At 36.8% G+C, this 18,585-nt stretch overlaps 2 protein-coding genes across 2 annotated transcripts; both read right to left on the reverse strand.

Moving 5' to 3' along the window:
- Nucleotides 1–249: 249 nt before the first annotated feature.
- Nucleotides 250–1,196, reverse strand: LOC143555661 (metalloendoproteinase 1-like). Its single transcript, XM_077045179.1, has one exon. The coding sequence runs from the start codon at nucleotides 1,194–1,196 to the stop codon at nucleotides 261–263; it is 936 nt and encodes a 311-aa protein (XP_076901294.1). The 3' UTR covers nucleotides 250–260.
- A 1,639-nt stretch (nucleotides 1,197–2,835) lies between these two features.
- Nucleotides 2,836–3,768, reverse strand: LOC143555662 (metalloendoproteinase 1-like). Its single transcript, XM_077045180.1, has one exon. It carries the CDS (start codon nucleotides 3,766–3,768, stop codon nucleotides 2,836–2,838), a length of 933 nt encoding a protein of 310 aa, XP_076901295.1.
- Nucleotides 3,769–18,585: the final 14,817 nt, after the last annotated feature.

Raw genomic sequence — 18,585 nt, forward strand, 5'->3', positions numbered from 1 at the left:
AAATTCCTAGGCCTTTAGTTGATGGATCATCACTTGGAGGTTGAAACTTTAGCACCACTCCAAGGCATTGTTATTACGAAAGAGGGAACAAAATTACAAAAGAAAAAAAGTATAAAACGAAATGATGATTTATTAGGAATGTCGCAACCCTCAACAAAACTCAACCATCAAATACGACGCATGTTACGACATTGTAGCAATAAAAGAAAGCAAACACTCATACTTCGAAAATGACTAAGTTTCCTTTTTATTAGAAAAGACTAGCTTCCATATAGCGCCCGAAGCCCTCGGATATCGTCTACATTCAGTCCTTTTGTTACTCCTGCCCTAAACGTAGCCCACATTATTGCATTTTGATATTGGCTATGACCAAGACCAAGTAAGTGTCCTATTTCATGTAATGCTAAAGTCTCAATATCATAAGCATTTGGGACTGCTCCAACCGCCCAACGATCATCCGCATCATAGTGTAACCTTCCATCTGTAGGGGCAAAAGCGTGGGCCAATACTCCACCAGGCCCATCAAAGGGGGCTCCATCACCATGGGCTCGACGTGCAAAACTAATCTTTAAATCAGCACTTCGATAAGTTTTAGCTCTTGAAAATGTGAAATATCGAGAAGCAATAGCCCATTTTTTAAAAGCTCGTGCGATAGGAGACATGAATCGTGTAGGAAAGCGTGATCCAAAATCGTATGTCAGATGCCTTTTTCCCTTAGGCCATTTTGGTTTGCCTGGAAAGAACCGATAATGAGAGACCGTGTGTAAAGATTCATCACTATGTTGATGAGTTTCCTTATCAGGAAAACCACAACGAGGCATAACCATCTTGGACACCGTTGGCTCATCAAGTGTTCCGGTGGCATTGAGATGATAATAGACTTGGTATGATTTAATGGCTGCCTCAAGCTCCTCATCAAAATGATCTTCTTCAGGATTTGTGACATTATAGTTGTTTTGGTAGTTTAGGTACCCAAAATGACTAAGATATTTCTTAAGATCGTGTATGCCTTTTACGTTCTCACCCTTACGACAGCCTTGCATGTTTTTAAGAAACCCGAAAGGTGATGGAATTGTGTTATTATGGAATAACTCATTTGGTTGTAAGTCAGGATATGGAAAATGGGAAAATACGGGTAGAACAAAGAGAGAAAGAATTAAAGTACATGAAAAGGGAAAATAGAGCTTAGTCCCCATGACTAGCTATATTCAATTTTGAAACAAGCTAGTTTATAGGATTTAGAACTTAGAAGCTCTATTTATACTAATATTCTTAACTTTTTATTTATTTTTTAAATATAATATAAAAGGGTTTGAAAATTTTCAGATGTTGACACAAGGTTCTTTGTGAATTTTAACAATTAAAAAATGTTATCATTTCGAAATAGTCAATGAGTTGACAATTATAACCAAGAAAACTTATATGACGTGCCCACATGATTTTTTCGTTTTATGGCAAACAACATCGTACCTGGACTCTTTTTAATATTTTATCCCATTTGATCGAGTACTAAGTAGAGATCATATGAATACATAAACATACAAATAACAGTTTAACCGGTTTTAACAAAAGTTTTTAAGACAAATCGTTAACTGTGGTTTTAAAGAACGACAAAGCGAAGTGGTTGGGTTGGGTGGGTTGATGGAACCAGCCGTTTTTACTTCTTTAGCAACTCAATTTGATGGTTTGAATTGTTTTTTCTCAAGATCATTAAGTTTGTAATTTGCACTAGAACGTTTAATTAAGATTTTAACGATTATCCATGATTAGAATTTACGCATAGCTACATATTAGAAATAAAAATACATAAATAACAATAAAGAGGTTATGGTTTGTTTTTGCCATAAGTCATCGATTTGTGTATTTATGTGCTATACAATTAGCATAAAGCTTTATGTCGTTATAAAATAAGAAACTATAAAAGCCTTATAATAGATTATTGTTTTACGTGTCATTAATAGCATAACTTGAACACACATAATTTGTAGAAAGGGTGGGGACTTGAACATTTAAAATATCATATATTTTTTTTCTTAAATTTAAAATTATTCAACGTAAATGACCTAAATTTATAGTTTTTTTTTTTTGGGAGGGGGGGGGGGAACGCTCTTCACCATTTAAAAGTCCGCCCATAAGTGTCATAAACTATACAGTATGTATATCAAGTTAGCCCCTCTGATGAAACTAATAATAATACATTGTATAAAAGTTGTTTCAAAACAATATTCCATAAAAACATTTAATACCACATTAGATGTAAATGCATCAAACTTAATTCAAAGGCTTATTGGAGACATTTTACATATTTGATTAATTAATTAGTGAGTTATTAATGAATACACAATTTTTGTTAATACAAATATCAACCAGAAATAAAGAGCCATAATCACTAGTTTAACTAAATATGATCATGAACTCAAAAGTCAAAACTATGTTCAATCCAATATCAAATACCATGGTTATTACGTATATAAGGTAAAGAAATGAATTGTTGTTATAATGAGTTTGGTGCATGAACTTCAAGCTAATCTTCCTTCCAATATATATCATAATTGGTCCCGGAGGAGTTTCATAAGAAAATCCGAATTCGATTATATATATAGGCGTTCCAGACGATCAAATATTTTTTAAGATTACAAAATTCCGAAACAAAACGAAAACCAAAACCTTCAACAAAAGTCACAACAATCATTGTTTTCTTTTGTAATGTTATAACTTATAATGAAAGAAAGCATACACTTTGCTTTAAAATCAGGCACCACTAGTGATTCTCCATCTAACTACGAGCACACTACAATCATTAACTTATTTCTGTTATTTCATTTTTAGAGCAAGCTAACTGCCATATAGAGCTCTAATTCCTTGGATGTCGTCAAAATTCAATCCTTTGGTTACTCCCGGATTAAAGCTAGCCCACATTATTGCATCTCGAATTTGGCTGTGTTCAAGTCCAAGTAGGTGTCCTATTTCATGTAAAGCTACAGTCTCAACATCAAAAGCGTAAGGGACTGCTCCAACCACCCAACGGTCATCTGCATCATAGTGGAACCTTCCATCTGTAGGGGCATAAGCATACGCCAATACTCCACCAGGCCCGTCAAAGGGGAAGTCTCCATGGGAACCACGCGAAAAACTAATCGTTAGATCAGCACTTGGATAACTTTCAGCTCTTGAAAATGTGAAATACTGAGAAGCAGTAGCCCATCTTCCAAAAGCACGTGCAACAGCAGGCACGAATCGTGTAGGAAAACCTGATCCAAAAGCATAGGTTAGATGCCTTTTCCCCTTAGGCCACTTTGGTTTTCCTGGAAAGAATCGATAGCGAGAGACAAAATTAAAAGGTTTCTCACTATGTTGATGAGTTTCCTTATCAGGAAACCCACAACGAGGCGTGGCCATCGTGGACACTGTTGGCTCGTCAAGTGTTCCGGTGGCATTGAGATGGTAATAAACTTGGTATGATTTGATGGCGGCCTCAAGCTCATCATCGAAATGACCTTCTTTAGGATTTGTGACATTAGGGTTGTTTTGGTAGTTTAGGTATCCAAAATGACTAAGATACATTTTGAGGTCTCGAATGCCTTTTACATTCTCGCCTTTACGACACCCTTGAATGTTTTTAAGAAACCCGAACGACTGTTGATTTCTGCTATCGTTCAATGACCCATTTGGCTGTAAACGAGGGTATTGAGAATGAGAAAAGACCGGTAGAAAAAAGAGAAAAGGAAAGAAAATACATGAAACGAGAAAAGAGAGTTTAAGCATCATTTCAAAGACTAAGCTCAAAATTATGAGAAATGTTTATTGGAATAACTAGCTCTATTTATACCCACATTCATAACTTTATTTATTTATTTATTATTTATTTCCAAATTAATTGAGAATGTTTAAATTTCCTTGATATTAACACAAGGTTCATTATATGTTTTATAATACTTATATTTTTTTAATTATAACAAGAAAACTCAAGTTTACATGTCCGAGGGAGTTTAATTATGACTTTTATGTCAATGTTTTTCAAATCCTATTGCTATTTGTTTTTTGTATATTAATATTTAATCAGTTACTGTTTGTGGTTTCAAATTAAATATTTTATAATGATTTATGCATTTATTAAATCATATTAATTTGTAATATTAATTTGGTTTCCTTTTTGATGGGTTTGTGAATGTGTTAGGCTTTGAGCGTCAAAATAAGTATGAATGATTGATATCTTGTATTAGAAAATCTCAACCAGCTATTAGACGTGGTTTCAAATTTTATTTAAAAAAAGGTACGTCACTAAAAAGGTTAAAAGGAACATGACGTTACAAAATGATCATTAATTAAAATTTATTACAAACACAAGATGTTCTTTAAATAAAATAAATATTAATGATTCAAGTAAATGGATGTACAAAAATAGTACATGTAAGAGATCAACAGTTGATAAAATTCCTTTTCAAGTTTTATTTAACTTTTTAAAAGGTACATGTATTAAATACAGTAATCACCAGAGAAATAATATCAAGCTAAACAACACGAAATGTGTTGGTGAATATATCAAAAAGAGGCGTGTGTTAATTCGGAATTAATACCGGTGAAAAAAAGTATATACTTAAAGAACATACTAGTTAAAATAATAAATTATAGATTGGTTAAAACATACTAATTAAAACCATAAATTAACAGTTAAAGAAATTTGTTGACAAGAATAATTGTTGTGAAAATCATGACAAGTAGGAATTCATTAAAAACACTATTAAGAAAATAATAAATGTTTTAAGTTAAATTGAGTTCAATATTAATATCATAACCAAAATTTATTTTATACATCTATCTACCTATTTTATAATAAAATAACATAATTGGGGACGCATGTCACTTGTAGATTTATTCATAGCATAAATTTTCTCCGCTCAAGCTATTCTATAATTTTTAATGAAAATATATTTATGCAAGTGCAATCAAAACATATTAATCCATCCTTTAATTAAATAACTAATTACATGAATTAGAGGGAATAAAAAATACGTGGATATTTATGTTAACACAATCAAAATATTTATATCTTTAATGAAATTTGATTTCCCTTTTTTTATTAAATCAATTTATATACACTTTTGAGTGTTGGAGATGAATGTAATAAAATTCAAAGAACAATATTTATATGTTTAAGATGATAAAGACAAGAAGAAATTATGAAAAAATAACAATTTTATTCTCACATATTCTTTCAACCTTCATAGACCCATGGAGTTTTCATCTATCTCTTTCGAAGCTGTAATATTAAAGCGTGTTTTATTCATGTAAATTTTATACATAATGTTTTTTTATGTCATTCATAATGAAACATCTTATCACCTTTTGTTATAATTCGTTATTCTATTAAATAATATAATTACAACTTATAAAATCACTAAGTGCATCTTTATCGTGATTATGAAGAAATTGTGTGAGAATACACCATGTATTCGTATGAATATTCCATTAGAAAATATAATTTGAACTTATAAAACTATTTAATTCAATAAAATATAGTTTAATTTTTCATTTAATTTCTATAGCTTAATTGTATTTATTTTAAACATCTCGTGCATCACATAGGTTTTAAAGCTAGTTTTTTAATATTTCGACAAACAATATTTTATATACTACTTGTAAATTATAATAATATATCCCATCTGGATACTTAGTAGAGATCAACTGCTTCCTATGGGTATGGCATAAGAGCATTCTTGACTATTCCCTAAAAATATGTGAAGAAATTTGTAAATTATATAGTATGGTTATAAGTGGTTGTGAGTAGAGTAGAAAGAAAGTGTTATACGGGAAGTTAAATTTGGGGTTTCACCGTTCACACAGTATAATATTTTAATATTTTCTTAAAATGGTTGTGTGTGAATGAAAGAGAAATGATAATGATATAAGTATAAAAGTGTATTATTTAATTGAAAATGAGAGAAAAACTGTAGTGATTTTTAGTGTAATTATATGATATATATATGAATATATGGTAGGGACCTAAATGTGAATGCTCTAAGGTTGGTGGCAATTGTAAAACCCTTAAATAATAGAAATATACATCTATATATTTTTTATATTACACTTGACCAGCATAAGTGACAGCAACTTAACAGCATTTAACATCCATAAATATAGGATTAAGTTCAAAAAAATTATGAAGCAACGAAAATGACTCTTGTGTTTGGCTCACATCACGACCTGATCTTCTTCCAATACCATAAGCTTTTAGTTACCTGATTGTTACCACCATAAAACATTTAGTAACTTATTATATAAATGAGTCGTTGACTCCGAAGTATGAAATAGTAAAATCATAAAATTTGTCCGTCGCGTAGTGCGGAAAATTTTGGAACCAAACGTCGTGTAGCATGATGGCTAATAAGTTGGCTCTAGTCAGCTGACCATCTCCCTCACGCTGCAAGTGCCTATTGTTGCACTCTGCTAAAGTTAGCGTGTGTCGAGATTTGCACTTCTGTAGCATTAGCAGGTGTTCGTATGTAGCATTCGTTACTTTTCAAACCCGAAAACCCGACCCATTTTAAATTTTCGGTTTTGTTTATATATATATATATATATATATATATATATATATATATATATATATATATATATATATATATATATATATATCAAGTTTCGTTTAATGTATTTTATATCCGTTGATTTTTATTGAATTCGTTAAATCGACCCGATTTATCGTTTACGCATATTCTGGTTCATTATTCATCATTAATATTATATTCACGATGAGTCACGTTTATCATTCGTTCGATTCCTTTTCATTTTATTCAATACACGAAACTCCAGAATTTTTAAAGTGTTTAATAAAGTTAAACAATTCGTAACTTTACTGGTATAATATAATATCCAAACTTTATAACTTATTATTACACATTTCAAAGTTCGAAATCTAGTTTGTAAATTATATTTTAAAACATCTTTAATAACATTCTAAAGTTCAAGGTTTAAAATGTAATGATATTTTTTTATTTCTAAATTAAAAGATCTTGAAAGTGCATGGACTAGTTGCGTAATTTTCATTTAAATCATATTATTTAATATATAGCCTACCCAACCCCCTGTTCCCATCCCGGTTTTCCAATGAAACCTCTGGCGGCCGAGCAAATTGTCCGGCGGCCCTTAAAACCCACCCATTCACAATATCATTCAATTAAATCATCATAACTGATTTAGACCAAACATGCGACCAACAATCAATAAAAATAACAGGTAATAATGATCAATAACAGAGCAATTAAACTCGTTTCAGCCGTAACCCTCGTCGGAAGTTAATCCTATTTTTTTATTACTTTTTTAACAAATTAACCTTTTGTGTTAATGATTAATGGTGGTGGCAGTGATGTCTGATGATGGCGGAGCAATGGCGGTGAAGAGGTGGTAACATACCAGTAATGCCTACATATGATGAAAAAGACGTGGTTTTGTTTAGGGTTTTCTTTTACATCTAAAAATCATATTTTTTCTAGAAGCCAACATTTTTTCCTAACAAACCCAAATGGCGCTTTCGTTTCACAAAATTTGTGAAAATTCAAAGGAATTGGAATTAAAATCCCATAACATGGCGTGCTCGTTTTGTTGGAATTGGAATCTTAATTCTATTTTAGTGTGTTCGGTTGTCAGGAATTGTAATTCAATTCTTTCAAATTCCTTTTAATAAAGGGATTCTAAATCCTTCCAAAATGTGGAGGATTTCAAGTGAATTCGTTGAAATCTTTTCTCGGGGTTTTTTTTTTAACGAGAACAACGAATATAAATAAAAAACATTTTAGTTTTTTTACTTTTTTTGTTTTCGAATTTATTTTGAGTTATGAATTTTTTATTGTTATTTTTGAATATTTTTTTGAGGGGTTTTTTATCTTAATAGAAAACCCTAAAAAATTCAAAAAAAAATAATAATAATCAAAATCATAACGCAAAATATAAATAAAAAACAAAAAATCTAAAAAACTAAAATGTTTCCGCCGTTATCCTTGTTAAAAAAACGATTCCAATTCATTTGTCAAACGAACACATCAAGAATGGAATTGGATTTCAATTCCTTCAAATTCCAATTCCAGTTGGATGTTCAGATTCAAAATCCAATTCCTTCCAATTCCAAATCCTATGCAAATTCCAATTCCAATTCCATTCTATTACGTGAAACGAACACGCCCAAAATGTTTCTAAAAAGGCTCATGTTGTTTTTTAATTTATTTTTAATTATGTTTGTATATCTTGAAAATTTTAATTTTTAGAAAGTGATGGCTTAGGATGGTTGCAATGGTTTTGGAATGGATTGGGATGATCGTGGGATGAAATGATATGACACAAACGTGTATGTGAGAATGTAAAAAAATGATGAAAAATGGTTTGGGATGTAGTATGAGATTGGTACCATTGCCACCACAAATTTAACTACACAAACACAATAAATAGAAGACTCATAGTTGTATTCATGAAGCAAAGAATGTTATTTGTATATCCATCGACTATAGCAACCGTCACGACCGGCTTAACGATGTTGGAGGCCTAAATTGAAATGAGATTTTGTGGCCATTTTAAAACAATTGTGTTAATTAAAAACCAAAAGAAAAGTGTTGATAACCAATCTCGAACCTGTGTCCTGCAACTAAACAACACACAAGATTGCCACAAGACCAATACTTATTTTGTTTTTAATCTGCTAATTAAATATATATCTATATATAATGTTTTTTTTTATTTGAGGATCTAACTTAAGTGTGTGTTTAAAGCCCTTTCTTCATTTCGTTGACCCACGAGCCGGCTCTGGCAACTGATGTTTGGTTTAATTGTACATATATTACCGTGTTAACATACTCGTTTTAATCGTTTAGTTTAGGAACTTTGGTACTTCATACATGTTTATCGTGTTTCAAGTCACAGGTACTTAACGCGCTTAGTTTGGACCTGTACGAGCACGGAATGAAGACCCGGGAAGTCCAGCTCGCGAATTGAGACATTAATATAGACTTGCTGATTGAAGTGACCCATCGCGTAGCGCGATTGGAGTTGAAGGTGGGGCATCGCGCTACGCGATGCCCTGTAATTATTGACTGGCGTTGACTTTTGGTCCATCGCGTAGCGCGATGGACCAGGAGAGGAGACCATCGCGCTACGCGATGGTCCCCATAATCGTGAAAGTTAGGGTTTTGATTTTATATTTCGTTTTGACGACAGCCCTAGACGCCATTATTCACTATCCAGACGATTTTTAGAGCAGCAAGGAGGAGAACCATTGATCTCAATCATCTCAAGGCCCCGTACATGATCTTATCCATCATAACTGAAGCCCGAGAGATGCCGAGACACGGCTAGATCCTTCAAGTCATACCCGGGATGTATAGTTTGTAATCTTTCAGTTTATTTCTCATGTACTAGAACAATTAATTGTAATTGTTTTGATATTAATCTATAAGTATTGATATTTAGTAAGTTCGTATAATCAGTCGGTTTAGGTTTATTTCGATCTGAACGATGAGGTTGTCGATTGCTATAATAATTGCTCGTAGGATTCTCTTAACCTGTTAATTTCAAGAAAGCATACGTTTTCCCTTAGTTGAGTCACACTAGCAGGGACCGTTTGATAACCGGTGCCATATGTTAGCGAACGTGGATGCCTAAGGTTTGACCGGTTAGTCAGTCTATAGTTGACACAAGATAGTTTATCTGTTAAGTGCATGAGTTTGCTGTTAGGTTGCTTACTTGGATTCCCGGGTGTGATTTGCTTTGTCTGATTGATTGAATACTTAATTACTTGTTTGATTATTATAAAACTCAAATTCATTTGCTAGTGTGATCAGTACTTTGATAGAATTTACTTCATAATGTTAGGAATCGATTTCACTGTACACTGACCACATACTCCTCGTGGTTCGACACCCTACTTACCCTAACTAGTTTAAGGTGATTAGGACACTGATTTAATAGTTTTTGACTATATAGCAACAGTCTAGAATCAAAATGGCGCCGTTGCCGGGGAGTTAGTGCGCTTAGTGTTTTTGTGATTAATTGATTTCTTTGTTAGTACAGTTTAATTTAGTTGTTATTTTTATTTTTAGCTTAGTTTATTTTATTTTCCCATTTTACGCGGGGTGTGTTATTTGCGCAGGTAACATGTTTATGCATACCCGCTATTCAGGAAGAGGTTCTCCATTGATTTACGAGCCAGAGATTGAACGTTTAGATAAATGTTTTCCAACCCGAACTCAACCCACCGAATAACCAACATCCACCCAATAATGACCAGTTTCCACCAATAAATACAAATCAGCAACCCTAAAATTCAGCCTGACAATCCAGAAACCAAAACCGAAACCATGACAGACCCGGACCATCAGCCCCGAACAACACCCCTCGTCACTGACAGCCGATTATTCGAGATTTTGACCACGTCAGTGTTCATACTGAAGATGAAGAAGAGGGAGTGAGGAGGAACAGGAACCAAGGAATGATGGCAGTAATGGGAATGATTGGAGGATTAGAAGGAATGACGGGTTTGAGCCGAAAAATAATGGTGCGGGTTTGCGTGTTGAAGAGATTGAGGAGGTTGAGGAACCGGTTAGGGTGAGGGGTAACAGGTGGAGGAGAGATCAAGATAGAGGTGGAGTTGGAAGATATCGGGAGGAACGAAGACAACCGATTCAGGTTAACCGGGGAGGTTTTGAGGAACCGAGGGCCAGACATAGGAATTATGGGCCTCCGGTTCAGGGTGTTCACAGTCGGTTCAGACCGGCTATTTCAGATGGTGCCTCACAGATTGTCCTACAGGTTCACGTATAGGGACAACCGACATTTAAGTCCCGTCCGTCCTACATCAACATAGTTCCCCATTTTCACGGACTGGGATTGGAAGACCCATATTCACACTTTTCAGATTTTTCAGCCATTTGCGAGTCTATCGGTGATGGTACATACGATCAGGATGAAGTTCGGTTGCGGTTGTTCCAGTTTTCACTAAAAGACAAAGCAAAGCACTGGTTCAACTCACTACCAATGCACAGTATTGAGAGCTGGGCTGAGATGCAGCAGGTTTTCCTTAATGAGTATTATTCACAGTCGAAGACTAACGAAGCCCGGATGGAGATTCGACATTTTACATAGTTACTGGGTGAGTTGTTTAATGAGCCCTTTACTCGTTATAAGAAGATGATCAGGAAGTGCCTGCGCCACCAGATTGAGTTGTGGGAATTGGTTAGATGTTTCGTAGACGGGTTGACATATGAAGACATAAAATATTTGAAAGCCTCTTGTAACAGTCAGTTGTTGAATCAACCCGAAGAGGACGATTGGGATTTCCTTGAGTTTATGTGTGAGGATTCCAAGTCAGAAGCAGCCGCTGAACGAAGACGAAAAGTTGGGGTCACCAGATCGGTTAAATCAACCTCGAGCGAGTCAGACAGAATTGCAGAGTTGGAACGAGAACTCGCGGGTTATCGAAAAGAGAAAAAGAAACACGTTAGTAAGGTCGTGGTGAAATTCCCGGTTTGTGCAGATTGTGGCGAGTTGGGGCATAAGACAGAAAATTGCCCTGGGTTTGATGATGATGACGAGTACCCCGACGAGGAGGAAGTCAGTTACGCGTACGGGGATTTTAAGGGCCAATGGTTCAATTCAAATACATATCACCCGGGCCTAAGGAATCACCCGGATTTCATATACGGGAACGCGTCGAGTCAGTCAAACCCGAACTTTCAGGGGTCCAGTCAGAACCGACAGCAGAACAGCTACCGTCAGGGTGGTTCATACAGTCAAAATAACAGTCGAGGATATAATAGAGATGGTTACCAGGGTAACAGTTCATCGGGTAATCAGAATCAGGACTAGCAGAAGGGTAATTCAGGTAGTTCGGGTAATACAGATGAGTCAGTACATTCAAAACTCGATGCGTTGTTAAAGCTTGTGTCAGATAATCAGAAGGAAACGTAGAAGTAGTTCGAGTTGAGGGATAAGTCTTCAGAGGCTATGGCGAAACAGATCGGTCAGCTTGCAGCGGATGTAGCGAGATTTCAGAAGAATGCGGGTCAGTTACCGAGCGATACCACAGTAAACCCGCAACATTCCAGTTCAAGCTCTAAGAAAGGTAATAGTGTGCACATCAACGCGGTAAGTCTTGTACCTCATTTTGAAATTACTTGTGTTGATGTTGATTCACCAGCACAGTTTGTTGAGGCGGTAGTGAATGATGTTAGTGATGAGAATAACTATGTTGGTCAAAAGGAAACAATTTTCCAAAATGAATTGAAATTGAACTCAGATGAATCAACTTTTTGTGAATATTTCACTTGTGAAAAATGTTTAAATATCAAATTGATCAACACAGAGGATGAGTAGGTGGATGATAGTACCACCTCAAGTAAACTCCAAGACCCGGGAGTGCCATTTTTATAAATTCAAATTGGGGAGTTTAAAACTGATCAGACACTTCTAGATCTTGGAGCTTGTGTTAGTGTTATGCCCGGTAGTTTATATGATCAGTATGAGTTTGGCCCGTTAGAAAGTGTAAACACCATCGTTGTGTTGGCGAATCAAACTCATACACACCCCCGGGGCATGATTACTAATGTAATGGTTCAAGTGGATGAATTTATCTACCCAGTTGGCTTCCTTGTACTTGATTATGCTAAAGGGAATATTAAACAATCTGAAGTCATACTGGGCAGGCCATTCCTTGCAACAGCACATGCGGTAATTGATTGTGCTGAGGGATTTTTGGGAATTAAGTGTGGGAACCGTGTTAAGAGGTTATTATTGTTTGAAAATTCTACTAACCCTCTTGTTGACAAGTGTGTACCATCATGCACAAATCATACAAGAGATGGATGTTTTGTAACTGACAGGAACGAGCTGAAAGGTAGCGTGAAGAAGAAAGGTTGGACGGAGAGAGTGAGTAAGATGAAAGATGATGAGGAATCAGTAACAGGGAAAGGAAAGGTTGACAAGGAATCGGTGAGCCTCAATGTGACCTCATCGGTTTATGAAAATACGTGAAACATTCGAGGCATTGTCGATATGTAGACACGCAATTCAGCGCTGACAGGGAGGCAACCCGGGGTTTGTAAGTATGTTCCAATTTATTTTCTTTTTGTCGAGTCGTTGGTTGACTTTTATCTCGAGTTATGTGCAGCAAATCCCAAGTGTGGGGAAGTTTTTGGTGAAGTGTGCATCATGGAGGTTCGGTAAGCTTTTGGTCAATTTCGTGGCGTTCCAGGTACGTATTGCAAATTCCAACTTCGGAAACGTGTTCAAGGTGTTGTCGAGATGTCGAAGAGTGACCGGGTCGGAAAATGCCCGACCCCAAATCGGCAAAAACTTTCTGTTCACTAGGGACCATCGCGTAGCGCAATGGCCTTGGACAGTTAACCATCGCGATACGTGATGGTAGCTGGAACATCCCAGGCATCTGACGTCATCGCGTAGTGCGATTACGCCAGATTAACCCCATCGCGCTACGCGATGGGGTCCAAACCCTAATTTGGCCATATTAGGTCGTGTAGCGCAACGTTGTTGTGCATGACCCATCGCGCTACGCGATGGGTCCTGGATAGTCCGGATATAAATATAAAAAAATGTTTTAATAATAATATAGTAATAATATTTATATATATATTACACCCCTTCACGGCCTTACCACCTCCTACCATCTTCTTCCCTCTTCAGTTTTCTCTCTCCATACCACCATTACCGACCACCGCCGTAATCGCCAGGCACGGTACCCACCACCATCCTCTCTTTCCATCATCATCATCCATCCACCATCATCTCTCTGTTTCTTTCTCCACCGTTTCCCATCACCATCTTCATCTCCGGCACACCACCATCGCCGTCGATTGCCGAACCTCCACCACTGATCCAGTCACCACTGCTGTCACCATCATCATCTTCCTCCCTTTCTATCACCATCCACCACCGTCGACCACCGCCGTCAGATACCGTCATCCACCGTCATCATCATCCTCCACCACCAGTCATACCACCGCCTCTGCTATCCCACCACCGTCACTTCCCCTCTATTGATTCTATTGACTTCCCGATTTTCGAGGTAAGTGTTAGATTAATTTTTGATTTCGAAATTGGATTCCGGCTTGTGAGTTGTTTTTGTGTCGGGTTTCGGTTTGGGGTAAGGGTGTTTTGGTGAAGGTGTTAATCGAGTTCGAATTATGTTTATGTTAGATTATGCAATTAATTGTGATTCGAGTTTGGTCGAGATGTCAGTCTAGGGGTTGTAATTTGGTTTTTGGCAGCTTGTATTTTGGCGGGGCTGATTTTAGTCGGGGAGATTTTAAATGTCCGGATATGGGTCGGGTTTCGTAATTCTAAATTACTGATAATAATACAAGTAAAGTAAATAAAGAAAATTAAGAAATTTTAATATTTTATTTTTATTTAATATATTTTAATATTATAATATTATTTTAATATAAAAAAAGCTGAATTTTAATATTTTAATAATATATAATATCATATAATTTTGTAATATTTTAATTAATAGTAATAATAATATTAATAATATTTTCTAATAAATTAATATAATTTAATATTATAATAATTCATAATCTAATATAATAATATTTTAAAATTTTACCTACTAATAATAATATCTATTAAATTAACATATTATCTTAATAATAAAATATATAATATGAATTAATCTATAATTTTAATAATATTTTTATATAACATAATAATTTAATTTAATAATATGATAATAATATAAATGAATTTCGAGGTCCGACCCGCCTGATTTTGTTAATCCCGATTGTGTTTGTTGTGTTTCACGTTTTTCGAGACAATTGTCAGTTGTGTTTGTTCGTTCGAGTCAGTTTTGTTCAAGTCAAGTCATGTGTAGTGTTGTGTTTTGGGATTTTTGAGCATTAAACGTATTTAGGTTATCTGCCCATACTCAATCTCCATTCGGGCGGAGAAACCTGGTTTTATTTTAGATATAAATAGGATATCCCGAATTTTTCTCATTTTTCATATCTTATTTAATATTCTATCTTTATCGTGCAGTATGTCAGACATTCCAGGTTCTTCATCTGGCACCGCCGAGCGCAAGAGACAGAGACCAGCAGGCACGGGACGACGTGGTCCCGTTGCGCGTCCGAATGGAGCTCCGGATCCCCCGCAGCCCGTGGTGCGTCCACCACGGGTTATCAGGTACGACGGGAATGAGATCCCGATCACTCCCGATACGGTTTGGAAGTCGATCATGGGGGACAGCAACCAGATCCCTCACATCATTCTTCGATTCGCTCCTTTGTCGGAGGAGCAGACTTTGTATCGTCGTTTCGCGGCGATGCAGCTGTTCCGACACAGGACGATCGACTGGCCACTGCTCAGTGCAGTGGGCCATGAGGGGGCCTTCCGGGCTATGCTGAGCGCTCAATGGGTTCAGGTCCTCACGGTTGACTCAGCGCAATACGTCGAGCTCACACATGAGTTCTTTTCCACATTCAGACATGTGCTCACCGAGTTCTCCAAGCCCCATGCGGTGCCATTCGCCCTTGGCCGGCAGACATACGAGATGTCCGTGCCTCAGTTCGCCGTGGCCACTGGCTATTACACCGCCAAGGAGGTGCTGACCCCGGCGTTCCTTATGAGCGCCCGGGGTTATACTCTCCGATCGCAGACTGATCGAGAGTTTTGGCTGACAGAGGCCCAGTTGGGCCAGTTTTGGGCCACGATAGCGGACGGGGCCCACTCGAGCTCCGTTCTCTAGTCGTCCATTCGGGACCCAGTCCACCAATACCTTCACCGCATTGTTTCCTACTCTATCGTAGGTCGTTATTCGGGCCACGAGAAGTGCAGCAACATTAATCGTTTTTCATTGCTATCGATGATCATGGGCCGGGAGGCCAATATAGCGACGCTACTTCTCGCGTCATTCTCCCGGAGCCGTGGTTGGTAGGGCCTATCAGCCTAGTTATCTATGGGTCCTTATATCACTCGCATTACAGAGAGCCTGGGGGTATTCGATCGCTATCCTCGTGACTATTTTACCCCAGGTCCTGCTTCGACCCCATATGCTTTGGAGGATGCCCGAAAGGCCGGGATTTGTGAGCTTCATGATCCAGCTACGCTAGTCCCAGTCCGACAGGGTCCTCAAGCACCACCACCTCCGGGGACAGACACGGCTGTCGCGCTTCAGATGGGCATTACAACTCACAAACAGCCCGTCTATGTCCCCCGCATCATGAGACCACAGCAGCAGCATCCTCTCCGCCAGCCACAGCAGACGCAGCAGCCGCAGCAGCCAATCACACTCGAGAGCATACATCAGCAGCAGATGGAGATGCGGGCACACATGGCCCGCCAGGACAAGTATTTTCGCATTTTGTTTACTCATCTGCAGGTACCGATCCCAGCATCCTTACAGCTACATCAGAGTGCTGGAGATCAGGCGGAGGCATCTGGCTCGGGTCAGGCAGCTTATCAGCGTGACCCCGCGGGAGGTGAGTAGATGGCAGCAGACACTGGTTACCGTTTTGGGTTGTTTTTCCATTTATTTTGTTTTTTTCAACTGGGCTGTATTATATTATATTATATATTGGGAAAACATGTATGGGTAACCGGTTGGGTAACAGTTGTATATATATCTTGTGATGTTTGTCTGTTGTATTTAATCTGTATATTTGTATATATTTGTATATTTGTTTGTGTTGCTTTTAGAACTTTGTGGGTGTGTTCACTATAAACCCTCACGAGACCTCACTCGTCCACACGGGCTACCGGGGGGTTTAAAGAGCTTGTTGCATACGCTAAATGCAATCGTGATTCCTACGAAAGTGAGTTAGGTTTTTTTTATTTTTAATTGGTTAACAAAAATTTTTATGAAACTGAATAACTCGGCTCGATAATGTTTTTAACTCTCGAAAGACCTAAATCGTTATACTTGTGAGTGGTTGCTTATACATGTCTCGAGATTTGTGCAGATATGGTTAGTCGGTATTGGTCAGTAGTGGAGACGTGTGTCACGAGTACGTTGAGAGTTGTGGGCTGAGTTTAGCATTGCATTGTCATTATTATTAGGTGATTTCGGTTTCATAAACTATTTTGTTATTTTTTATATTTTTTTAGTTTTTCTTTAGAAATGTAATTGTATATTTTGTTTAAGCCCATCACATTTGTACCCTGAGTTTTTAAGTAGTTAAACTGTCAGTTCAATCCTGTACCCCAAATGATTATTACTTGTTTTATTATTTTAACATTGAGGACAATGTCAACCTCAAGTGTGGGGTTGAGGGAAAATTGAAAATTTTTAGCCCAATAGTACCTCGAAGAGTATTCAGAAACTTAAGTTATTAACCGTCACTTATTGCTATTAATACCAAGTTATAGGTTTTTGGTCATGGTTGGTTTTTCAGCTTCTCGATAGTTTTCCCAACAAATGTTTTTAAAATGAGAAGTTGAAAATGGAATCGTTTAGGCGGGGATAACGAGTCAAGGGGACGGGTATACATGTTTCATATCGGCAGCCTTTATTTCCAAACATATTGTGAGATTAGCCCCTATACTTAATACACATATTATATAATAGATATAAAACATGTCTTGTTATTGATTGCGGGAAACTGGTATGTTTTACAGAATTAGAACTTGTTTGTCACATGCTTTTCGAGATCTTAATACCACCACCTATATGGAGATTAGGACTTTAGAAAACCCGTTCCGTACATATTTCCTCACTAAATAAATTCATTACCCGACATTATCCCCTAGGAGCCTGTTTGGACCATATTCCTTTTTCATTTGCTAAACTGAACATTACATACCATTTCAGCCTTGGCCATTATTTTATTTTTACCCGTGTGATGAAATCCAGTTCGTTATCGAGTTGTATATATTTCGAGTTGTATTTGTCAGACGAGTTGTAAAGTTGTAAAGTTCAAAGTTGTAAATATCAGTTATTGATGTTTAAAAAAAATGAAAAATCAGCAAAAAGACAAAAAGAAGTTATCAGTTTAGTATTTCAGTTGTTTTAAGCAGTTGAGTATGTAAACAGCAGTTGATTGTGTAATTAGTTCGTTTGTATTCGTGAGTCTGTATATTGGTTTGTTTAACTGGGTTTCATCCACCTGAGTCACTAAATAAGCCTAATCCACACCCAAACCTAAGCCTCAGCAAAACCTTAGTCAGAGTCTTTATGCAACCGGTGGTTAATGGGTGGATATAAGACTGACCTGCAAGCGTATTAAGTTGTAACTCATATTAGGGTGTGAACATGTATGCCCTAACCGGAAACAAAGTACACTTGTCGGGGCGATTCTAGGGTTTTATTGTAGCATTAACTTTATTTGTGGGTTATCAATCTAGAAAGTGTCAGTCTGGGAAACTGGGTATGACCTTAAACCTTACTAGTATTAGGAAACTGGGTATGACCTTAAACCTTACTAGTATTAATGGTGATAATTAGTTGACCTATGATGACGGTTGATTTCTACTTTAGAGTTTTGCTTGAGGGCAAGCAAAATAAAAGTTTGGGATGTGATGTTCGGTTTAATTGTACATATATTGACGTGTTAACATACTCGTTTTAATCGTTTAGTTTAGGAACTTTGG

The sequence above is a fragment of the Bidens hawaiensis genome, unplaced genomic scaffold (assembly GCF_021521415.1).
Source record: "Bidens hawaiensis isolate Kalapana, Puna unplaced genomic scaffold, B.hawaiensis_p1.1 tig00018244_1, whole genome shotgun sequence".
NCBI lineage: Eukaryota > Viridiplantae > Streptophyta > Magnoliopsida > Asterales > Asteraceae > Bidens > Bidens hawaiensis.